Below are 25,386 nucleotides of genomic sequence, written 5' to 3' on the forward strand. Positions count from 1 at the left end.
ATCTATGTTGTTTGTGATAGAATGGTGCCTGAAGATCTGCGATGATGTTTGTGAGAAGCATTTTACATTCAGTTATATATAAAAAAGGGATCCAAAGAGGAGATGCTAATATGTGAAACTATGATCTCTCTTTTTAATCTTTGTTTGTACTCTCTCTGTAACATTTTAGATCAACTGAAGGCTTTTCAGAAAGCTTTTAGGCCAGCCTGGTGACACTGAATCACAACAGTGCAGCCTAAAAGTTACAAATAGATGGGTTTTAGAGCACTCTGAGAAATGATGAGACATTCTGTTCAAATCACATTAAAATTCACATTAAAAATAATTTAAAACAAACAAACAAAAAGAACTCACAAAATAAACTGAGCAACAACAACAACAACAATACACAGCTGCTGATGCCGCATTAATTAAGCGAGAATCAACAACCACACAGGAATCACTGAGAGTGTATTGGAACCTTGCTCTCCACATGACACCCAGGAGAGCAGCTTCGTTTTATACAATTTTTGAAGAGCAATAACATTCACAACCCAACTCACAACACAGCTGCAGTGTTTGCATGTGCATGAACATGAGGCGCAGAGAGCACGGATGGTAAACACTATCAACAGAGACGATGTGGCTGCACCGGCCGCGTTGGTACCATCGCAGATAGATAAAATATTTAAATGTTAGAGAGGATTATTTTAGGAGGAGACCTCACAGCTCCTTGATTTGAAATGAAATCAGCTGATTCGTTGGATGGGGGCGGGTTCAAATACGGGTGGAAGCCATCTTGGACGTTTGCTTGACTCTGACGAGACTCGTTGGTAGTTAGCTAAAGATTGCTCACAAATACCGCTTACGGCACCGGCTATTTCAATAGCTCAAGGTAAACGTCCTTATAATGAATCTGCTTCAATTCACGAATAGATCATTGCTTTAGGTTCAGCTGATATTTCTTGTAGATAACACTAGGCTTTAGTGTTTATTATTTTACCGTCGCTAGCCTTGCTAGGTTGCTAGCAGACCTAGCACGGCAATCTCATTGCAGCTAAAGTTAATGCTGGTTGATGGCGGATAGCCAGTCAGTCTTGTTATTGGGCTGACATTTAAAATGGTCAGATGACTTAATCGTGTAATATTGGCTGGAATAAATGTATATGAATTCGGTATTGTCGTGTTGATTAACGTGAAAAGCTTGAAATTAATGTACCAGAAAGTCATGTCTGTAACTAGCCTACCTACTCTTCCTTCGAGGGTAGATTTTTTTTTTTTATTAAACGAGTACACTAATCACCGTTGAACCATTAAAGTATGCATCCAGTAGAAATCACATGCAGCACATTCTTATCCAACTGTACACGTAATTTGCCAATGCTCTTAATTTATCAAGGCCGCTTATTCATTGTTTGCGAAGCTAAATAACATTCGCTGTCAGCGCTGTGTCGGCTAACTTTTGACATTAGGCCAGCCGTCAAGTGTTTCTGCTGTCCGTTGGCAAAATGGTGACTTTAAGTCTCACCAAACCCGAGGACTGCATGCTGGGGAGCTGTTATTCCACCGATGTTTCTATTTTGCCATTTCTAACGCTGTCTTGTGTGTTTTAGGTTTGGACAGCCCCGAGGAAGGACACAGCGGCCCAGTTTAGCTAATCAAGATGGCTAGCTGAACTGTCGGCCAATGCTTGAACGCTTGCGAAGCTCTCTTGGAGTATTCCAGATAATGTTGACAAAATTTATCTATGCTAAGCCCTAATTTAATTTCCATGCATAGAAGTCTTATAAAAAACGAGAAGAGGAATTTGTTTCTGGACACTTGATATCACAAAAGACATTGTTGAAGAGTAAATGATTTAGTATTTACCTTTAGTTGATTAAGATTTAAAAAGGCAAGGGCAATTTTTATGTTTGAGTGGACTCACTTCACCTGGAAACTGTTAAAGGTTTCATTGCTGTTGGAATAAAGTTGAGCCAAGTCAACATGAGCACCGCCAGAACGGAGAACCCAGTGATTCTGGGCTTGCCCAACCAGAATGGACAGCTCAGAGGCTCAGTGAAGCCTGCTGGAGCACCAGGTGGAGGTGGAGGAGGGCCGCAGCAGCAGCTTAACCAGATGAAAGGCACAATCAACAATGGAAACTCCCAGCCAGCCCCTACAACAAATGCTGTCATCAAGTAAGTTATTTAATACTAAAATTAAACTATTTTGACTTCTCATTACAACTACTGCTGTCAGTTAAATGTGATACTGCTTGTTAATAATAATTCTGGCCTCCACAGGCCTGGAGATGACTGGAAGAAAAATTTGAAATTGCCCCCAAAGGACATGAGGATGAAAACTTCGGTTGGTAACACGTTTCTTTTGACCTGGAAGCTTATATATCCTATTACTCATTTGGTTTTTTTTTTGGGGCTGTGAATAAAAATATTCAGTGCTGTGTTTAATAAGTCATTTTTATACAAGCCTACAATCACTGTTATATTAATGTGTTCCACACAAGCTGTCAGTACTCTTCTTCATATACAATCATTCTGTGACAATTACAGGATGTGACTGCAACTAAAGGCAATGAGTTTGAAGATTATTGCCTAAAGAGGGAGCTGCTTATGGGAATCTTTGAGATGGGCTGGGAAAAGCCATCTCCAATCCAGGTATGTTAAGACTGCTTTGATTTGACGGCTGAACAAGAAGGCATGTTTGTGCATAAGGAAGTGCATACTTTGGCACTTACAGAATAGATTGTAGTGCATAAAAGGACAGACGAGTTCTTTGACATTGACACGTGATCAGTGTTAAATGTAGTCAACAGTTTTTAGTTGACTATTAAAGGTTAAATGTAACAGTTAATTCTTCAAACCTGTGAAAATTGCTATTCCTGCAGTATGGCTCAGGAGCATTGTAGTACCTATTAGGTTGTTTAGGTAGTGCCTGTTAGCATGTGTCCTAAAAACTCTGGTGAAACCTCTTGGACATACCGTGATATTTCTTATTACTTAGTGGGTGGACTGACACACAATGTTTGTACATTTGTTGTACCCAGGTTATGCATTTCAGCTTTGATTTCATCAGTTATCTTTAAAAAAAAAAAAAAAAAAGATTGCCTTGTTTGTTTTTTGTTTTTTCTGTGGCATTTTTGCCTTTATTGGAAAGTGAAACAATGACAATGGTAAGGAAAGGAAAGTGGGGAGAGACTTGAACCCAGGGACTTTCACTTGGCTATGTGACATGTGGCGCCCATCTCCTCAGTTGTCTTTCTGCACTTTCATGAGTTTAACATCTTTAGTAGCTTGTTTGGCAAATTTGGTTTATTACACTTCATTTATAAGCTTTAGAATCACTCTCGGCTGCACAGAATAAGTTTCAGTTTCTCAGCACTTATCCATCGGAAGGAACGATGTAAACAAAGTATGCTAATGAGTGGTGGCCTATTTCAGAAAGGCAAACTGCAGGGTGGGTGGATGTGTGTATGGGCTGTTAGTAGACAAAGTAAATGGAACTTGAAAAATTAACGTTTTACCTTCCACTCAGAACAATTGTATTACATGTTTGCACTAGAATAAATTAAGTAGATGTGTGATGTGACTGAAGCAAAAAGTATTCTTTGTATTTCTCTTTGTCTGCAGGAGGAGAGCATCCCCATTGCACTGTCAGGAAGAGATATTTTGGCCAGAGCCAAGAATGGCACGGGAAAGAGTGGAGCCTACCTCATTCCCTTACTTGAACGCATTGACCTGAAGAAGGATTGCATACAAGGTGAGAGAGCTCATTTTCAATAAGATTTATTTTTTTATTATAAATGTTGAATTTTAGCTTGCCTCATTTGAAAGTCATTAAGTGAGTTGTTAAAAAAAGAGGGGGGTGAAAATGAAATCAGTATGCCTTTGATAAACCTCGACACATAATGAGCCTTTACTGATGATTTGGTCAAATCAATGATACCAAAAAACAACTGCTTTAGTATTGAAATTTAACTAGAAATGCAAAAGTCATCAACATTTACATTTTTTTTTTCTAATGCCAATTTTAATATTACTTACTTAGGATAACAGGAGAAACAAACTGTAGTTGTATAAACAGTTGATATATTTTGACATTTGCTGTTCAGTGTTTCCAAAATAAAATGGCAACTATATATACACACTGTAAATTCTGCACAACGGTGCTGCTGAAATGGTTTACAACATACTCACATTTAACCAAAAACATTATAAATTGCAAATCACGTGTTACACAATCGTGCTACACATGCGATCCCTAAATGTCAGCTTCTCTTCTAGAGTTTTCTGCTTCAAGAGCACAAAATCAGATCCTCATCCAAATGCATTATTTTGCTCGAGGCTCGGTTTCCTGTTATTGATGGTCTAGTTTGTTTTGCTCCTTTTAACATGCAACTACATTTTTATTCTCTTTTCTGAAGACTGTTTTTGACTATGTTATGAATACAACAGTGTCTGATAAAGACATGTAAACATCTTTTTTTGTTGATTCATTGTGTCCTCATAAAAATGAAAGTGGTGGGACAAGGTCTGAGACATGTTACTGATCGGAGCATGTTTTATTTTAATTTGTTTTTGATGCTTGAAAATGTAGTAGTACCATTGCATTTGATCCTATTCTTAATTAGTTGCAAATGTTTAATAAAATGATAATAAATAAGTCTTCTCTTTTTCCAGCTTTGGTCATAGTGCCCACCAGAGAACTGGCTCTGCAAGTAAGCCAAATATGTATCCAGGTCAGCAAACACATGGGTGGTGTGAAGGTCATGGCAACCACAGGTGGAACCAATCTCCGTGATGACATCATGAGACTCGATGAAACGGGTAACCTTTCACACGTAACATCACTTATTACAGTCTTATATTTTATAACACTGCCTATCTTATCTTTTATTTATTTTTATTGGTTTCAGTGTTATTATATGGAAGGTATTTTCCAGGAGTAAGATTTAGGAAAACTGGAAATTAATCTAACAATACAACAGTTAGTGAAGACAGTTGACTTGCATTAATGTAATGCGTCCCCCTCCCAGTAAACAACAAATCTTTGAGTTGTACTGGCAAATTTTAACAAACCAACTAAAACTGAAACTCAATCTGTATTAACAAAATTTTGATTTGCAAATTTACAGTTTAGCTTATTTTTTCCGTTTAACTAAGGTTTTTTTCCCCTCCTCCCTCAGCTACTCTTCTTGTAAGTTTAGCTTTAGTTAATGCTAAATACTCTTGGTGGGAGTCAACATGATTATTTCACGCTGAAGTCTGTGCAAGTCTGTGCAATCTCCTGCATGGATTTCCTCATACAGTCTGAAATCAGGGGCGATCTGAATCGTCTGCTTTACTGTCTGTCTCAGTGACGATTTTTTTTTTTTTAAGAAGATGTAAATTGAAATATTCCTGGATCTTTGGTACATCTCTAGTTGAATCCTAAATGTTGCTATTGTATACTATATGATTGCTACCAAAGCTCATTTGATTGGAGTGAATGAAAATCTTCATCTATACTTAAACAAACAAACATGAGTGCATCAAAGGAAGGCATTATAAGCTGCACTGAGATCTGCAAAGGAGAAAAGATGATAAGCACAGTCTGGCTTAATTTTCAAGTTTTTGCCTGATCTTATCTGTAGCCAGTACAAAAAATAGACCTCCGTAAACACACACACACACATTTCGCAGGCAGTCAATGCTGATGTCTGAAATGTTAACTAATGAAAACACATGTATTGATCTGATTACTGTCAAATGCATATTGATTTTTTTGTTAAAGTTGTCAATATAGCTTTTGTTGAACATTCCTCAGCGGCTGAATATCAGCAATATGATAATCGTGATCATTTACCATCATTCCTCCACTGAAATGTGGACACGTAAATTTTGATAACGCTGCCATTCTCAGAAAATGTGGTAGACCTTAATTATTGTTACCTTTTTGCTTTTTATTTTTCAGTACATGTGGTCATTGCCACACCTGGAAGGATTTTAGACCTCATCAAGAAAGGAGTGGCCAAAGTTGGTCAAGTGCAGATGATCGTTCTAGATGAAGTGAGTGAAGCTGTTTACTTTTATTAGACCTTTTTTTCTAAATAAGTGCATTTAGATAATTTGGGTCAGTCAGGTAATGGAGCTAAATGTCCCCCCCCCCTCCCCCTCCTGTTCAAAAGGCTGACAAGCTCCTGTCTCAGGACTTTGTGGTCATGATGGAGGAGATCCTGGGCTTTTTGCCCAAGCAGAGGCAGATTTTGCTTTATTCTGCAACCTTCCCTCTCAGCGTGCAGAAGTTCATGGTACATTTTGGTTCCTTATTCATGAACTTGTGATTTCAACTAAGCTTTACAATGCTACAACTTGCATTTCAACCTGTATATAATCATTTCTATGTATTTTTGTAGAATTCACACTTGCAGAAACCCTATGAAATCAACCTAATGGAGGAGCTTACACTGAAGGGTGTGACTCAGTATTATGCTTATGTAACTGAAAGGCAAAAAGTCCATTGCCTCAACACCTTGTTTTCCAGGGTGAGTTTTGCCTCTCTGCACGTGTAAATAATAAAAAAAATGTATAAATAGGAAGAGTCTGATGAACATGCAATTGTTTACATATTTATTTGCATCATTTATTTTTAGCTCCAGATCAACCAATCCATAATCTTCTGCAACTCGTCTCAGAGAGTGGAGCTCCTTGCCAAGAAGATCTCCCAGCTTGGATATTCATGTTTCTACATTCATGCAAAGATGAGACAGGTCAGCTTAAAGTACTGCCCCAGAAAAGCTTGTTCACCAAAATGCACAATTGATTTTTGCAAGAACTGCTGTTCACTCCAACATCCTGTTTATGGAGAGTTGGCACTGCCAGTCCCCAGACTGACTACATGATAAAAAAAATAGAACTGTTAACACTTGGGTTGCTGCACAAACAGATTTTCCACTGCTTTACTTGTCATTTGTTTTTGCATGTTATGAATACCTGAGATGACAGCTTAGTTACTGACTCAGCATATGTGCTTATACCTCACCTAACATGGTTTACATCAGTTGTGGACAAGTGTTATGAGAGTAAAAAGGCATGCATTATCTCTATGTAATTTATCCTTATGTAATTAAATGATGCTCTGAAGTGAATAAATCTGCTTCTAAATGCATTTTTAAAAAAATCGTTTTCCAGGAACATCGTAACCGTGTATTCCACGACTTCAGAAATGGCCTGTGCCGGAATCTAGTCTGCACTGGTAAGTGAAAGAAACGTGTGTACAACTGCCGCATTTTACCAGTAGGAGTTGAAAGAAACTGAGAGAGGATTTTTATTACTGCTATTATTAGTAGTAGTAGTTTTTGATGGTGAAACTGAGCTGTTCTATTGTGTACATCTCTAGTTTGTTTTTGCTTTTGTTTTTTTGTAGTGACTGATTTGCGCAAGCCTATTTTCTTTAATGTTCTATCCTGCGTGGTTTGATCTTTATTACTTTCCCCCTCTAGACCTCTTCACAAGAGGAATCGACATTCAAGCTGTGAATGTTGTGATCAATTTTGATTTTCCTAAGCTGGGAGAAACGTACCTTCATCGCATCGGTAGATCTGGTAAGGGCCGTGACTCGGACTGTTTTCATCCTTTTTGCTTTAACTGTTTCACTCTTGTCTGCAATATAAATGCATTTTATGTAGCAAAAAATGCTAAAGCAATTATTTAAGCTCTTGACTACCATAATTTCCAGGCCGCTTCGGACACCTGGGTCTAGCTATCAACCTCATCACATATGACGATCGCTTCAACCTGAAAGGGATTGAGGAACAGCTTGGAACAGAAATAAAGCCCATCCCTGGCATCATTGACAAGAGCCTATACGTGGCAGAGTACCACAGTGAGAGTGGCGAAGAAGTCAAGCCATGAGCCAGTGAGTACACAGATATGCGACCAGCTGGTTTATAGATGGTCGGAAGATAATTTATCTCCTGTGATTTAATCTTTTTCATCCTGCCGGTTCGAATAAGTTTTACAAACGAGCTGATGGATATGAGCTGTTGCAGAGCTAGTGCTTTGCTGCTTGGTATGCTGGATACTTCGGCACCTTGCTGACACAACTAAATACAATTTAGCCATGATTACTGTCATTACCTGGACTGTGCTTTTCTTGCTGCTCTTAGTGAACATATATCCAGTGAGGCAAGTCTGTTTTATTTTTAAAGATGGCAAAAGAAATCTACAAAGGTTTTTCAATGTAATATAGTGTGTATATTTGCAGTGTGAAAAATGGTGTGTATTCAAATGGTCAATTTTGCTACGTCACTGCTGTTATGCAGAGTATCAGCGTGTTGGCCATAATCGCAGTCGAATTCTCTAAATACTAAAAAGATACTTCAGTGCTTCCTTTATCACCTCCTTCAGCAGAGGACACATTGAAACGATCACTGAAACAGCAGAGCAGATCATGTGAGTGTTCAGAAGTGTTTTCTGTTTGCTGCTGCTTCAACAGGCGGTTAAAGCCACATGTGAACTATGAACATTAATATTGCTGTAATAAAAGCCTATCGAGCTGATGCCATGATTTTTTTTTTGTTTTTTTTTTTAAATGCACCAAAGAATTACATAAGTTCTATAAATCATGAGCTGTAGCCGTTGTTTCATTGCCAACATTTTAGGGTTTTTTTCCCCCTTGGTCAGCTGGGACAAGTTACATTGAACATTCAGATAGGAATATATTGGTTAGGAATGAGATGCACGTCTTAGTCCCAAGTTTATGTGCTGTTGTCTTAATTCCTTATAAATTCTGCTTCAAACCTTGCTATGATCTTACAAAGTTTCTGAGATCAAGGAAAAATAGCTAGGAAAAAGGACAAGGAGGCTTTTTTTTTTTCCCCTCCCCCCATCCATCCATCTTCATCCGCTTTATCCGAGGCCGGGTCGCGGGGGCAGCAGCCTAAGCAAAGAGGCCCAGACCTCCCTCTCCCCAGCCACCTCCTCCAGCTTATCCGGGGGAACACCAAGGCGTTCCCAGGCCAGCCGAGAGATATAATCTCTCCAGCGTGTCCTGGGTCTTCCCCGGGACCTCCTCCCGGTGGGACATGCCTGGAACACCTCACCCAGGAGGCGCCCAGGGGGCATCCTTGTCAGATGCCCGAACTACCTCAGCTGGCTCCTTTCGATGTGGAGCAGCAGCTGCTCTACTCTGAGCCCCTCCCGGATGGCCGAACTTCTCACCCTATCGCTAAGGGAGAGGCCAGCCACCCTTCGGAGGAAGCTCATTTCTGCTGCTTGTATCCGCGATCTCGTTCTTTCGGTCACTACCCACAGCTCGTGGCCATTTATTTTTTATTTTTTTTTTTTATTTTTTATTTTTTTTTTGGTACAGTGTTTCCAGGTAACAGAAGATGAAATGTCTTTACCATCCTTAATATATCCTTGTAGAAGTTGGATATCTGCTAATGACCCCTGAGTTGATACATTTATACAGGTTGCTTCCAGCAAATCTGTCTTGATTTTGATGATAAGAATTATTTAGGCATTTCAATCATGGTGTCAGGAATGTCCTCGTGCATGTACAGAGAAATCGTACCCTAGTTTCACTCTGAAACATTATAACCCAAATGGTCATCTGATCTATGAAAAATCAGCCGGTTTGTTAACAAAGATAAAAGAAAAAAAGACCACTACACTGTAACTCCAATGTAAATCAAGAACTTCGGTAATGTGTAGAATAGTTTTTATCTGAGTGTTGTTAGTGGGGGTTTTGTTGAACAGTCTGGTCTAATGTGATTTTTTTTTTTTTCCCTTCTCCTTTTTCTAGAGACCAGTCCATCCTCCACTCCCCTCTGTATTCTACTTCATCCCCCACATCTTTGGATTTTTTTTTTTTAAATGTACAGTTGCTGTATGTCTTCCTTTTTTGGATGCCACCATTAGGAATGCGTGCTTTGATGGATGTGTTATTGGAAGAACTCATCTGCCTTTTCAAGGCTCTTTGCTGCACCACCACACCCTGAAGACATGGGCACCACGAGGAAAGAATGGGACCAAGTCAGAAAAGTTATCAGTGCACATTGTGATGATTCATATCCACCACTGACACAAAGCCAGCACCAACAGAGAGCGATAGGACACCCTCCATTCTCCACTTTTAAGTTCGGAAGTTTTATCCAATTAATATCAAGTGCCTTAAACAGTTCAGCTTGTTCTAAAGTAATAACCCCTCATTATCGGTCATCTCTCTCCACTCCACGCTACATATTTCTGTTCACCTAATTGAAAATTTGTTACACTAATTTAATGTCTGACAAAATAGGTGAATTCATACCCGTCTTTGGTTGGGTCATCCATTCACAGCAACTGGAGATGATTGGAGGCAGACTGGTCTGAATTATCTTCTTGCTGGCTAAGCTGAACTTGAGTCTGGCTGATAAATGAGGACAAACTTGGATTTCCATGGACAGAGATGCTGGATTTTTTTTGTTTTTGTTTTTTCCCTTTCTCCAAGATGCAGCCAGACTGTCAGTCATTGGTGAAAAAAAACTTGTGCTTCTGAGAGACCCAAACTCTTTCCTCTGTCTTCAGCATCAGAACACTAAAAATAATTAAGCAGCCTTGCAACGCCATGAGTCATGAGGATTCCTATTTTGGTGGAGTTTATTTGGAGCGAATGCCTGACGCGTATTTTTATTTTTTCTCCCTCATTTCTTCTTCGGTCTGTCTTTTGTCGTCCTGTGTTTCACCTTCCTGTGGGTGGCCATACTTAATTCTGTGAGACGTGCAGCCAGCGTTTGGGGTGCACCTTACACTTTGTGTATATACCTTCATTTTAAGATTGTTTTAAACAAGTTAAAAAGGCTGCCTGACAAACTGAAAAGCCATCCGCCCCTTCCCTCTTGTTAGCACTGGAGATGGTTTCCCGAACTGCCAGTTTGTTTGATCTGCAATATTGGCCTGTGAATTTATTTATAATTTTAGAAATTGCAGAATTTACCGGAATCTAAAACATTTAAATGGCGTAGTTCATGAAATGTTTTTAGAGACAGTTATTGCTGAAAATCTTTTTAGCCCATGCATATTTGTTGGAATGTTTCTTCAAAGATGCACTTAACTGTTTAAATTGTTGCCCTTGTTCTTTTGCTTCCAGTGTTAACAAGTGCGAGTCTTGACAGATGGCTTTCTGAAGCTTGTGCATTTGAGTAATGAAGTCTTTGTCACCAGCCTTGACTTGTGAAACTCTTGAAACACTCTTAAGATCTCTTATACTGAGTGCTGGTGTTGGAAAAGAAAATATTCTATTACTTACTACTCGCTGCAGTGCAGCTGAATTGGCAGATAATTTGTTTTGTGGCGACGGTATTAGCTGTTACGTTGATTTATGCCCTGTTTAAGCACAGCTACATTACTTCCTAATATTGAGGGAGGGGCAGGAAGTCCCCCTCCTTCTGCAGAATGTTGGCCGACTGCATCAAAACGAACCATCTGAAATCCATCTAAAATGTAGCAGGAACAAATTCTGTGCTTTGCAAGTTGGCTGGCTTTTGTGAAACCAGCTAACAAAAGATACTTTAAAAACAAACATGAGCAAGTTGATCAGCACTTAAAACACAGATGGTTCATGCAGCTACACTTACTGCACTACTTTTTACACACTAGATACCCACTTGGGAGTAAAGTGCATGCTAGTGCAGGGAGGGGGAATGAACAAGATGGGTTAGAAAATTACTTTATGTCAGACTGCTTGTTTAAGACATAACTTGGGCATCCCAGCCTGCTGAGTTCATGGCTAATTTCTCTGCCCTTTATTGCTTTATGTTTTGGGTTTTGGGGCTTTACCTCTGCATTTTATATGCAATGTGACAACCTTACATTTGCATTGAGGTCCTCTGATCACTTTGTTCAGCTGAAACCTTTTTGTAACTGAGGTGTTCCCTTTAATATGGCGAGATGCTCTCTTAACTGTTTTAACCAATGGGAAGTATTGCTCATTTAATTTAAGCTCATTTCAAAAGACAAGTGTAGCAGAGATGATTAGTTACCCGTGTATTTCTCATTGGTTAGACTCTGATCCCTGTTCTCACACTTCTGCTGTTGTCCCAGAAATACTTGCACATCTAAACTGATAATTAGGCTGTTTGTTTTTTGGGGGGGTGGGGGGAATTTTTCTCGTTTAAAGTCAAAATTAAATTTGAGCATTAGTGGAGTCGACAGGGATCTGTTTGTGCAGGCACTTGGCAGCTGTCTGTTTCTTATCAGCCCACTGGCAGTAATTGACGCAGCAAAATGCTTTGAGGCTAAAATTGACGACCCTTCGAGGTTCAGCGTATGGCTGCCTTCATGTGGGAGCTAGTTTTACTGCTAGTGGCTGTCATGGAGAACCTTAACGACTGAGACAAGAGCATCTTTCCCCAGATTGGGCATCTAATTGGTTAATAAAATTGTCTCTTTTGTTAAGGTCTTTTTTTTTTTTCTTTTTTAAATTTGGGAGGAGGTTGAATTGGTGCGCCTGCTGCCCTGATGCATAAGTTCGTCCTCTTGATTGTTGTGACACATTAATAACACAACTTTTGTGTACAATTTGGCTGTCCCATCTCTCAACTGTCAAGAGACGATAGGAGTCCTTTTTAGGATTTCTTTCTGAATTTATGCATCAGTAAAATATGTGGGGTGGGGCCTGTGGGTACTTCAGAAACAGGATATCTAAAGATCCAAAGTTTAGGTAATGGGTACGAAAAGGTTTGAGTTACCCCGCTTTTTTCTTTTCAAAATGAAATGTTCAATGGAGTACACGTTTCATGAAAAAGGCTCCAAATTTAAGTGAAATTTTCTTTATTTTGAATTTGGTTGCTTAATTGGCAGATTTTTCAGTGATGCAAGATGTCATAAATATTACTGGATTGGATTAAAAGTTGTGTTCAATAAAGCTCACTGAAATTTATTGTCTGAAGTGTTTTTTTTTTTTTTTTTTAAATATATATTCTTTGTTTTTTTTCCTCCAAATATATTGCAAATTGAACTTGGACACTGCTGCTCGCCTGACTAATGAGTCTTTCAAAGCTTGGCGCCACTAATGTAGCAGGCAGCTGTCCTCTTCAGATCTTGTGTCTTTATATAAACTTTGACCTGGAGGCATTTCTCTTATGACAGTTCTCTTATAGCACTCTTGCTTGTACTTTGGCGTCACTTGACTTTACAGCTGAACATGAGCAACTTGAAAGCGTTGTGCTTCTTGTCTTTGGCTCTCTTTGCTAGCGTAAAGGGAGATGTTCCTCCACCATGTGACAGGTATGGATTATATTAATATATACTTTTAAATACAACTTCTGTGGTGGTGTTTGTTTGTTTTTTGGGGTGGGGGGGTGGGGGGTCTTGTGTGTAAGGGGACATGAAAGTCTCCATGATACAAGAGATTTGTCATTTCCTGGTCTAGGAAAAGAACTAGAGGAACCTTGGGTCAATCCTAAATCGACAAATTTGATTTAAAATGATGCCAAATTACTGCAGTGATTGAAATCTAAACTACTGAAAGGTCTCTGCTTAATGGCTTGCTGCATTTCATCTGGGCAGTGATGACACGACTACAGACTAGGGTTGCAAACTGTCCCGTTTTAGCCGACGTGTCCTCTGTAATTAAAAAAAAAAAAAAAAAAAAAAAAAAAAATTGGTTTGGCCCGTTACTCTACCTTAAGCGTTACATATATTGACTATTACCTGCAATGTTGCATACGGTGCATCTTTACGCTATGCCCAGTCGGTTGTGCATTGTCCTTCCGCCAGAACGTCGCTTATTTGATAGGTTGCCAACTTTTTAACTTGCTACAGATGGCTGTTTGACAGGTTTAAAGTGTTGGGTTTTTTTTTTGTGTTTGTTTTTTGGAAGGGGGGGGGGGGGGTGCAACCACACTAAGCTGTAGGCTTACCTTTCCCCTCTCCATGATATATTTATATTTTATTGATTTACTGCTTCCCCGCAGGACTTTGATAGCAACTGAGTGTATTGCTCTAATACAGACATGACCTTCATGATACAGTTAATAATTTATACCCCTTTTATTTCAGTGAAATATACTGCACCGGGCCCATCTTGCACCAGGTCCAAGAAGCAAAACTGTTTGACGATGATAAGCATTTTGTTGACATGAAGCTGAGGTCGGCTCCTGGTAAGTCGGTCTGGTTTTAAAATAAATAAAAGAAATTCAAGGCTCTGAATCATGTGCTTTCCTGCGTTGCTTCTCTCTCCCTGCAGATGATGTTTTGTCGGCCTTTCGCAATCTTTCAAGCAAGTTTCCAAATACAACCATCCCGCCTGTGAAACTGGAGGAGTTTCTCAATACAAGCTTTGATCAACCAGGGACAGAGTTTGAGTCATGGGCTCCGCCGGACTGGCATGAGAAGTGAGATCCAGTGTTTGTTTGCTGCTGAGATTATACTGTGTTTTTAACTGTACCCACATGACATGACTGATTTGCAGGCCAAACTTCCTGAGTGGGATAGCAGATGATAAACTACGCGAGTGGGCAGAAAAGATCCATGGTCTGTGGAAATCTCTTGGCAGAAAGGTGATGAGTAGCAAACTAACACAACTTTAATATCCAACCAACCTTCCTCACAAATTTTATGCTTTTGTTTTATCCGTGTTTTGTTTTTTTTTGTTTTTTTTCTTTTCAGTTTCTTCTTGAGTTTTAGGAAATATTGATGCACTATTTCCTCTAGTTTTGTTTTGCTGTTGGATCCACCACTAACCTACGCTTCAGTCCAAACATTTTAAATTAAATATGATTTCCCATCCAGATCCATTCTGATGTTAAAGATCACCCAGAGCTCTACTCTCAGATTTACACCCCACATCCCGTTGTTGTGCCAGGGGGGCGCTTCAGGGAGCTCTACTATTGGTGAGTGAACAATGAAGCCTTTCACCAAGCTGTCTGACAGCTGTGGTAGAGTATCACAAGGTCAGAGAGAAAAGAGATCACAGGAAGTCCCAGACAGGGGTCTATGCTGATAGCCCACCTACGTGCCATACCCAGAAAGTGATGCGAGTCTCTGTGTTCAACAGGGACTCCTACTGGGTCATCAACGGGCTCCTGCTGTCAGAGATGACAGATACAGCCCATGGAATGATCCAAAACTTCCTCTACCTTGTCAACAGGTAAGCCTTTAAAACGTCTTTCATCATTCAGAGCACTTAAAAACATGTCCACCTCGCTGCAGGTAGTGTACCGTGCAAATTTTCAATAATAAGTCATTTAGTAACCCAAGTTGTGCACTTTGGAAATGGAGCTCTCAGGGGATATTCAAGATTTGTGGAATAAAAGATTTTTTTCCCTCCTACAGATATGGCTTTGTTCCAAATGGTGGGCGGATTTACTATGAAAGGCGCAGTCAGCCTCCATTCCTCACTCTAATGGTGGAGAGCTACTATCAAGCAACCAAGGATAAAGAGTTCCTCAGGTGATATTTAGCCCCAGCTGACGTCCTGCCAGACACATTATCATTCTTTAGCTGCCTTCTGCCTCTTTCAGCATATTAAACATCAGCACCTCCGTGCTCGTGCCTCTCTGTGCCTCCGGTGTTTTGTTGTTCCTACCATACTTAATTAGAATGTGACACTTTAAGTTTTGTGTTTAAGGATATTAAGCAATGTGAAAGTACTGTGAATTAAAAAGCACCTCCTGCTGTCTTTACAATCGGTTTAGAGCGGCTTTACCAGTTCTGGAGGTGGAGTACCAATTCTGGATGGAGAACCGTTCTGTGGATCTAGAATTAAATGGGAAGCAGCATGTACTGAACCGGTATTATGTAGAGGTGGGCTTGCCCAGGTATGTTTAAAGGAAGTTTACCTGGTATAAATAACAAATGGATATTTAGGTTGTGGGACTATACTCCATGTCCTCACCTACAACAACCATGTCTGTCTTTCTAGGCCTGAATCTTATCTGGACGATCTGGAATTAGCTGAGGGACTCACTGATGGTAATGGCCTATTAGTGTTCATGGGATGTATTGCACTCTGATGGTCATTTTATTCCAGTTGAGAAAGTGGGAAAAGGGATAATATTATATTCTCAGAGACTCGAGGATCATCTGTGCAAAACAAATTTGCTCTGAAAGTACCCGAGTAATGAATATTTAATGTTAAAACCCATTCATTCACTGAACAACTTTACCACACTTAAAAGAGAACCTGTTTGAAGGGAAAATACTGGAGCTGTATATTTAAGTTGCTTTCTCCTCCTTTGACAAGTTTTTTTTTTTTTTTTTAATCACCAAAGCTTCTGACAAAAGTGCTAGAAAACAAACATGGCTCAACATGAGGCTGCATATTTAACGACTAAGTACCACAGTTTAGATGCTGATTTGTTGTGGCTCTACTAGTGTTTTCTTTTTCTTTCCCTCAGGCAAGAAAGAGCAGCTGTGGATGGATCTGAAAACGGGTGCAGAGTCTGGTTGGGACTTTACTTCCCGCTGGTATATAGCTGATGGCAGCGACAACAGTGGCACCCTGAGAGACACGCGCACCAGTCAGATCCTGCCCGCTGACCTCAACGCTTTGCTGTGCCGCAATGAGAAAACTCTTGCGTCGTTTCATCGGCTGCTCGGTGAGCCTTTTTAACCTTGAAACTAACTTGTGCGTGGCTTTTTAATTCCTAACTGGTGTTACATAACGGTGATGTGTTACTTCCTGACAGGTGATAGTGACTCAGCTGCAGTATACGACCAGGCTGCAGCGAGGAGGCTGGAGGCGATAGAGTCTGTGCTTTGGGATGCTGAGAGGGGAGCCTGGTTTGACTACAACCTGATGACGCGCTCCAAAAACTTTGAGTTTTATCCCTCCAACCTGGGACCAATTTGGGCACAGTGCTATTCTCAGCCTGAGATGGGAGAGAAGGCGGTACAGTATCTGAAGGTTGGTTGATATTTTCCTGGAAGAATAGATCATTTTGCCTGTTTTGTTCATCAAAACTAGAAAAGATACACATTTACCTCAAATTAGTTTCCACAAGAAACTGAAACTATTAGCCCTTGAATAATTTTGTTGTTGCTGTTATCAAAGAACTGACATATAAAACCAGAAAGAATTGTTTTTATATGACCCCATCATGCCATTTGTGTGAAAGACCCCTTTAAAATATATTTATCCCATTACATTTGTAAAAATGTCAAGCAGATGTCCAACATGACTAGTCCCCTCCTCTGATGGCAAACTGAGCATTTAAATACTCGGCTCATGAGCTTCTTGACAGTCGCTGAGGGAGCAGAGACATTTAGATTTTTAGCCATGAACTCTTTTTCAGAAGCCAACTCCCAGCAGGATGCAACGTGCTTTTATAAATCATGCTCAGCCACACCAGCAGATGGCACAAACGCACTACAGAGCTTTCATCTATGCACACTCTTGCTTTGTAATGTCTGTGCAGGGGAGTGGAGCTCTCCAGTTTCCCAATGGAGTTCCAACATCACTGAAAGAGTCTGGGCAGCAGTGGGACTATCCTAATGCGTGGCCACCTCTGCAGCACATGCTTATCGATGGTAGGTACCATGAACTTCACCTGCCAACCCACAGTGATGATTCAGCACTTAACAGAACATCCTGTTCTATTGTCAGTGGGTAATTCTTTCTTAAAATGAACAGCAAATTCTAAACATAGGCTCAGCTCTGCACAGTGGATTTCTACAATACAGTTTCTAGGACTATTGATTATCTGTAACCGATAAAACATTCTCATCAGGTCTGCTCAGCAGCTCATCTGTAGCTTTGGATTATAAGTGTCCTCAGCTGATTTAGGCAATTTTCAGTAAACAGTTGAACACATGGCAAAGGTGTGCCATCCAAATGGTCCAATTAGACCTGGAGGATGACCTTGGAAAGTGTGCAAACTGCAGTATAGGGTGGCTTGGGTTTTTTTTTTTTTTTCCCTGTTTTTTGGAGGGGATGGGGAGGAAGACACATTGTGCTAAAAGTGGTTAAAAATGATTCATGTCATTAGAGGTGTCTGTGCTGTTAAAATCATCCAAGCTAGAGGTCTGAGTCATCCTTAGTTTTACCGTCTTCTTGCCTTCCATACCACACTGAAGCGAGATGGCTGAACTGAGAAGCCTGACCCGTGTCTGATTTATGATAGCGGCGTTTCTTTGTGAAGACTGAATTTGGAAAAACTGAGATCTGTTGTTAAAATTACACCTATTTTTCTTAAGACCAGTTTCATAATGTACTAGTATTTCTTAGACAAGGAGGAAAAAAATTGAGGTGTTTGTTTTTTTTATGACTTATTGTGCAGTGGCTTTAGTGATCGAGCCTCCTTGAGAACAAACGGTGTTGGTAATAGAAATAATAATGGCTGCTTGTAGCCTGTTGACTAAATTCAGTGCAATAAACGTTTGGTTATAATTGAGTGTTTTTATGCACATCAGACACGGTGTGCAAAATGTCCTTCCTTTGGGTCTCTCTCTGTCATTCATATATGTATTTATATGTGTATATATACGTCTTCATCACCTGAAATGCTTTCTCGGCAGCATTGAAATCAGGTGTCTGATGGGACCGGTAAAGACAGCTGCACTACTGGGTTATAAACCTTTCCTTGGTTTGTCTACTCCCTTTAATTGTTGGCATTACTGTTGAATTACCTCAGTGCATTAATTAAACAAAAACAAAGCCATGTATAACCAATCATCAAGGGGGATAATGGTATAAAAGTGACACTGTATTTTACTTTCCCCTGCTAATTCTAGTAAAAATCCCACCTGAGATGCAAACAATGTCCAAAAGATGGTACTAAAGTCAACACATCCCATGTGGCTTAATCATAAAAAGGCTCATTTAGAAGTGAGGCCTGATTCATAGTATCGAATCTGAATATGCTGTTTACCTCCAGAATATTAGTGTGCATGTAAATGTAGCTATCGTTTAATTCGACATTAGCTGGCAACATAAAGATGAAACATTACAAACATTTAACAGATTTCTGCTTTGAGCAGCTTAAATAGTTTTTAAATGTTTTAAAAACCCAGGTTTTTCCAAGCTACCGTCAGAGGATGCTAAAAAACTCGCATTCGATTTGGCCCAGCGCTGGATCAAGACAAACTGGCTGGCATACATTAAGTATGAAGCCATGTTTGAAAAGGTGAGTTTTTGAAGGCTTCAGCACTTTGGAGCTCGTGTTGCAGTGTGATAACACAGCTGGCTCAGAATGTGCAATTTTCTTCCTCCTGACAGTACGATGTGAACGGAGATGGAAAACCTGGTGGTGGAGGAGAATATGAAGTTCAGGTATTTCCCTTTCATGTGTTGACAGTGTAAAACTAATGTGCTTATAGTCACGCAAGTCTTTCTAATTCCATGCAAAGCCCAGAAAATTCCTCTTCTCTCCTGTTTAACTTGAACACATTTACATGCTCATGCACACACTCTCACTCCTCCTCTTCTTTGTAACATTGTTTTGATAGAAAATCGTTGTCATCCAGTTTTACTTTAGTTTATGAGATGGGAATACTAAGAAAACCAATGGCTGCATTTCCTGTATTTATTCTGTTGTAGTTTGCTGGTTTAGTGAATATATAAATACCCCTCATGCTGTGCTGTGTTGCCCTGTTCTGCAGCTGGGGTTTGGTTGGACCAATGGCGTGGCGCTGCAGCTCCTAGACCAATATGGGGCGACTCTCACCTCAGGAGGGAGACGTGTCTGATCTGGCCTCCTGCTGCCCCTGGTCATCTTAGCTAGGATCATGCTTGAGTGAGTCGGAGGTGTCAGAAGGACCCGTTGGATTTTTATTATTCCTGGTTTCACTCCTGCTACTGACAGACTTTAAACGCAAATTGACAATGAGACTTAAGCGCATATTGCACGCCTTCTAGACATTTTACAATCCTGATAACTTGCAAGGAACCAGCTATGATTTATTGTAACTAAGGATTACGTTGCTGAATATTTTAGTATGTAACCTCAGAGCTAAGTGATGCATGGTGTTATCAGAAGCCGCAGAACATTTTGGCATTTCTGGCCTCTCTCCAGCGATGCAGGCTGTTGCTCGCTGCTGCTTAGATTACAACATTAACTTGTCCTAGATATTGAACTGACATTACAAACGGCTTTTTCACCTAATTCAGTTATAGAGTTTATTGCTGTACTGTAGCTCAACTCCCACAGAGCCCCTTTATTTGCATGTAAACTGAAGTTGGAATGGAAATGAGTCCATGTGAGAAATAAAATGTGGTCTGCTTGCACTAAATATTTTTACCATCACAATGCTTTAATTCATTTTTTTTTTTTTTTTATATACAAGGCACCCGATAAATGTTAGATGACAGTTTTAATATATGAAATTATAAATGCATGATTGGGGGGCTAAATGTTGGGTTTTTTTTGTTTTAATAGATGTGTTATTAAAGTGTGGGGGAATACATTTTCCTACACATCTACCAGCTGTGCATTAGAAAAATAACTGAATGTTAGAATGACCTTTGCTCCTTTTTGAATATGCACAGTAAAAGTGAATATGCCAACAAAGCAAGACAACAAAACAGAAAGCAGTGGAATTACATACATGCATTGTATTCAGTGTATCCCTGGTGCATTTAAAAGGCTATTTAAATCCACCATGGGAACACGAGAATGCATCGCTAACAATGCGAGCTACTATTTAGAGAACTAATTAAATGTCTCTTGCAGTGGGGAAAAAACCCAATGGTCTGTTAATTGTTTCTTTAATATGACAATCTAAAAGAATGCACTTTTCCTTTGTTTTCGGAACTGTTTTGCTGTATTTTGCCAGAAGAACCACAGTACTGTTAAATATTTTACATTAAAATCATTTAGTCATCATGGGTTATGAGGCTTTAAATTTGGCCTCGTTTAGACAATAAAAAAATCTTAAACCCTGCAGAGGCATTGTACTCTGCTGAATATAACTTCAAACAAAAACTGTCAATAATTGAAGATGAAACAAAGACAAATCAACCCTTTTTTCCTAGGTCTGATTGTACAAAGGAACTCTTTCTGTTTTTGCCATTTATGCCTACATCTATGGTGATATCCTGGTCAAGCATGAAATTAAGTCTATATAGATATTCAAATGGTTGTCAAAAAAGTAATGAGAAATTTGCCTTTTTAAAGAAGAAATTGCATCCTCCTTTGGTGTGAAGATGTGAGCCCTAAGCAGGGATTTCACTGCATCCCTCTCTTTAGCATGAGTGAACACAACAGATTGACTGCAATTTAAATAGGCAAAAGGCCAATAGGTGCAGTAGTCCGTGCAACCCCAAAGATCACACTGTAGTAATGTCCTATTGTGAGTCTCAATCTACAAGGCATATAGCTGGCAGCTTCTTTTTTTATTTTATTTTTTATATACATATAACTCATACAGTGGCAGCCTTGTGTGCTGTGTTTAGAGATGTTTAAGCAGCAGGCAGCAGTCATTGTGTTTTCAGCCCTTGCTGACAGCAGTAACTCAAGTAGAACCTGCTCTATTTGACAACTCCCACATTATCATGCTGTTTTAGCAGAAATGGGTTGTGCTCAGTTAATGAGATCGAGCTCTAAAGTGTGAAAAAAGTCGTCCGGCAGTTAAGCGGCAATGAGGTGACAAGGCGGTGCGTTTGTGTGCACACAAGCATGTGCATTTAATTACAAGTACCTGAGGACATTATTTTAAGAAGCCCACTCGTTGGGTGGTGCATGAATTGTAAAGTACTGGTGACAACTGGATTACATGTTGTTTTGGAAGCAAAGGTCAGAGTGTCTTCTTGTCAGCAGTCATCCAGTAACAACCCCTGTGTACAAAAGCAGCATACTAACTTTGCTTAAAGTTCACATTTTTCTATTATTTTTTTATCAATCTGATACATTTTTGTGATGTTTTTACCTGATGCAGAAAAGGTGCACTTAAAGCCATGTGATGGATTTGGGGATTATTTTTTTTATTTTATTTTAAATTCCACATGTAATCCCATTAATCTTCTCTACTGTGTGCACCTCTGGCCTTGGATATGTTAATAGTACTAGTGGCACAGAAGCAGCCCCCGATTTCCATAATGAGAATAAGATGCAGGGTGATATGCAAAAATGTGTGAAATCTTATCAAATGGCAGCGAAGGTGGGGGGGATAAAATAGGTAGGCATGGCAGACAATAGAGGTAGATGTGTCTGCGTGGCTTTGAATGGAAGCCCATGCTTCAGTGCTGCCTCCTGGCTCAGCTTTCACTAGCCTCTACAGCACACATCACAGACTGCACGTTATCCACAGAGTCCTCATGGTGCCACTCTGTGCTGCAGAACCCTGCTTTGCTCTGCCAGGATAATCCCCACCCTACCTACTTACATCCCTGCAATCTGTGAAGACCCACAGTGGAGATGTGCTGGGAGGGAGGCTGTCTGTCCTCTGATGGTGAATCAAAGAGCCAGACGTGGTTCCTTGGCCACCACTGACTCCTATTCAACATGCTCTAATCAATCACTAATTTGAGGGATCACGCCTGTCTTTCTGTGTAATATTACCTTAATTATGACTGCGGCCTCCACAAGAAATGTTGTCTCCAGCTTGGTAGCTAAACTGTTTATAGAAGAAAGCAACTCCTTGACCTCTAAACTGGAAAGATTGGCTAAATTGGAGGCATTATACAGATAGAGAAGGGACAGCTTAGTAATATTGATTCTGTACTGTCCGGCTATCTGACTCTTTATAATCAATAACTCTTGAAGAATCGTTTCTATAGAATTTCTCCTACATGAGATTTTAAAATTCAGTCTAACAGTCGAAGAGCTTCTAGTGGGAGACTTTAACGTCTTGGCTCATCTGCAGCGTTCAATCTAGTGAGAAATCTTTCAACAAGTGAGAGCTCAAAATAATTTGACCTTCCTTGTGAATTCCATAAATTTTTAATAAAAGGCTTCTTGTTGGCTCTCACACACATTTGTTGTTAGTGCAGCTGCAGATATATTCTGGTTTACTTACAACCGGTTACGTTTACAGCCACATCTAACTACAGCCAACTGGCCAACATTTTATAGGCTGTTTAAAAACGTTATTTTAAAGTGTCGAATTAATATCTAAACTAAATATGCCCAAATAACTTACTGGTATAAAAAAAATATTCAGCGATGTCTCCAGTGTTGTGTGGGTGTGGTTAGAATGGATTTAATCAGCAAAGCTGGCAACACAAGCAAACAGCTCCACATCTGTCACTGCATGTTGATCCAGATGTAGCTAAAGAGATGGGCGTACAGAAGCACGTAACTGAGTTTCGCATATTTAAAATGGGTAAGAAAATCCTGCTTGAATTTAAAGCGAAGTCAGTAAAAAAAATCTTATGAATTTGGAAAATTTGGTTATAAAATAGAACTGTACACAAACAGATTTTTGATAAATTCGTGGAAGGACTTGGTGAACTCTTAAAGCACAGCTTGTGTTTGTGCTTTAAATGCTTCCTTTTTCCAGTAACTTTCTAGACATCTCAGAAGGATAAATGAATTTCTTTTCTGTTGGATACCCCCTCCCTCCCTCCCTCCCTCCCTCCCTCCTTCTCTCCTATCCAAAACACTTAGGACCTTTGTCCCAATGTGCCACTGTGAGGTAGTAGAGCTCTTTGCTGTAGTGGATGCCTTGTTTACTCAGCTATGCCCTTTGATTCTGGTAGCCATACAATCAATATGGACCCCACAATAGCTTCTCAGTATTTGTAGAGTGGCACAGAGTCCTTACCTCCTAACTGACCATTTTTATCCGGAACTTATAGTAGGAAAAAAATATCTAATCCCACACTCCATAAGCATATAGAATCTTTTTCCATCATGCTCATTTTTCCATCACCCAGCTGAGTGAGGTGTCAGTGTGATTACTGGCTCAGATCAATAGTCTGCTGTCGTTGAGGACTTGAATTGTTCGATTTGGACTGCATGCTCTTCACTCTGAGAGGGAGACGCTTTTGTTTTGATGGAGTTGAGAGTGATCGTGCATTTTGTACGTGGTAAGGGTGTAAGGTCATCACATTTCTGCTTTCAGAATACTTTCACCCGGAGATGAAAGCAGTGTTGCGCTAACTGGGGCTGCGTGACTGCAGAAGGTACTGTGTGACAACACAAGCTGAGTCTTTTTTTTGTACACAGTGGGTTTGACTGCATGGTAGCGCCATCGCGGGATGCAAACAAGTCAGTCAAACAGCCAAGCAGGGGAGCCATGCCTGGAGAGGGGGGTGAGCCAGAATCAGGAGGGAATGGAAATCAAGGGAGTGAAAGAGAGCACATGAGGAGCTCTGCTTATTACAGCTGCACAGATGGTGCAGCAGATGAGATGGGAGGGATAGATGAGGAATGAAAGTAAGACAGGGAAAGGGAGAAATGGCAGCAAAGCTCGTGCTTGACAGTGTACATAAGGAGCTCCCAATTGGAAGACTTCCAAGGGAAATACTTAAATATTTATTGTGCTGTGGCCAGTTGGAAACTTTCTTTCTACCTCCAATTCGTCAGCAAGAAAAATGGCTGAGGAAACGCCGGTGAAATATTAATTTCATTGCAGCACTAAAGGTAGAAGGTATAGAGTGGCATACGGTGTAACATCCTGAGGGGGAGGGGGATGCCAGGGTTCAAACTCCACAGACGAGGAAGGGTCGAAGTAGTGCGGACACATGGGCAGTGGAGGAAGAGAAGGAAGGAAATTAAATTATTGGGAGGAGGATTTAGTGAAGCCCATGAGTCTGCAACTGCAGGGGAGACATATTTGAATAGCCCAGATTTTGTGCTTTGCAAGCTATTATTCCACACGCAGTCAATATTCACCCTGTCTGTCTCCCAGAGATAAATGCCAAAGTAATAAGAGCAAAAAGACATTTCACACGTGTATTTAAAAAGACGTATTAAACCAGCAATAAAGCTTCACACTACTCTACTTTCCCGTTTTTGATTGATTTTATACATTGAAATTTAGACCGAGCACAGTCTGGATAAGTGTTATTAAAGAAGATTTGATTCTAAATTATATGTCAATCAGCAATGAATAATGATAAGTGATTGTGCTTCTTTTAAAGCATATACAGTATGCGTTTCAGTAATCAGAGAATGCTCACAATTCATGATCTCAGCTCAGTGGAAGTGGAGGAAAAACTGAGCTTCTGGCACCTACTGTGTTACTTCCGATTCCCTTATGTTTTTTCTTAGCACCAAGTGTTCCTTCAGCATACATATGCTCACTGGAGTATTACTGAACGTATATCTGGTATATAGCACTTGCAAGCATGCATAAATTCACAGTAGACACTCCAGTAATTAAACTACAAACATGACACTTCCAAATGAATCTGTGTGGCAAAATTAGAATACTACATGTATATTTTAAGCACAAAGTATGTTATGATTATTGAGGTGAACTGGTCCTACTTAAAAAATATCAACAAAATTTACAAAGCCCACTGCACCTGAGCTACCAGTTAGACATTATCGTCAGGGTT

The 25,386-nt window shown here is 40.0% G+C and overlaps 2 protein-coding genes across 2 annotated transcripts; both read left to right on the top strand.

Annotated features, from left to right (window-relative positions):
- The first annotated feature begins 728 nt into the window (after positions 1-728).
- On the top strand, positions 729-12,882 carry ddx6 (DEAD (Asp-Glu-Ala-Asp) box helicase 6). The gene is made up of 14 exons (XM_026191931.1): positions 729-874; positions 1,593-2,159; positions 2,265-2,328; positions 2,532-2,636; positions 3,609-3,738; positions 4,659-4,805; positions 5,932-6,026; positions 6,146-6,268; positions 6,374-6,502; positions 6,611-6,727; positions 7,149-7,212; positions 7,460-7,561; positions 7,696-7,875; positions 9,766-12,882. The coding sequence occupies exons 2-13, from the start codon at positions 1,966-1,968 to the stop codon at positions 7,869-7,871; spliced, it is 1,446 nt and encodes a 481-aa protein (XP_026047716.1). The 5' UTR covers positions 729-874; positions 1,593-1,965; the 3' UTR covers positions 7,872-7,875; positions 9,766-12,882.
- A 52-nt stretch (positions 12,883-12,934) lies between these two features.
- treh (trehalase (brush-border membrane glycoprotein)) lies at positions 12,935-20,174 on the top strand. Its single transcript, XM_026191930.1, has 15 exons — positions 12,935-13,229; positions 14,004-14,104; positions 14,191-14,338; positions 14,416-14,503; positions 14,736-14,836; positions 15,001-15,093; positions 15,279-15,395; positions 15,641-15,763; positions 15,868-15,917; positions 16,343-16,543; positions 16,634-16,851; positions 17,363-17,474; positions 18,957-19,069; positions 19,162-19,215; positions 19,545-20,174. The coding sequence occupies exons 1-15, from the start codon at positions 13,147-13,149 to the stop codon at positions 19,629-19,631; spliced, it is 1,689 nt and encodes a 562-aa protein (XP_026047715.1). The 5' UTR covers positions 12,935-13,146; the 3' UTR covers positions 19,632-20,174.
- Positions 20,175-25,386: the final 5,212 nt, after the last annotated feature.

This window comes from Astatotilapia calliptera, chromosome 14 (genome assembly GCF_900246225.1).
Source record: "Astatotilapia calliptera chromosome 14, fAstCal1.2, whole genome shotgun sequence".
Taxonomy (NCBI): domain Eukaryota; kingdom Metazoa; phylum Chordata; class Actinopteri; order Cichliformes; family Cichlidae; genus Astatotilapia; species Astatotilapia calliptera.

Bases quoted from the DNA above. Each gene is read 5' to 3' on its own strand.
- ddx6 (XM_026191931.1), top strand. From the start codon at position 1,966: ATGAGCACCGCCAGAACGGAGAACCCAGTGATTCTGGGCTTGCCCAAC. The intron at 2,329-2,531 runs GTTGGTAACACG...TGACAATTACAG, and splicing joins ACATGAGGATGAAAACTTCG to GATGTGACTGCAACTAAAGG. The intron at 6,503-6,610 runs GTGAGTTTTGCC...ATTTATTTTTAG, and splicing joins TCAACACCTTGTTTTCCAGG to CTCCAGATCAACCAATCCAT.
- treh (XM_026191930.1), top strand. From the start codon at position 13,147: ATGAGCAACTTGAAAGCGTTGTGCTTCTTGTCTTTGGCTCTCTTTGCT. The intron at 15,764-15,867 runs GTATGTTTAAAG...CTGTCTTTCTAG, and splicing joins GTAGAGGTGGGCTTGCCCAG to GCCTGAATCTTATCTGGACG. The intron at 17,475-18,956 runs GTAGGTACCATG...TTAAAAACCCAG, and splicing joins GCAGCACATGCTTATCGATG to GTTTTTCCAAGCTACCGTCA.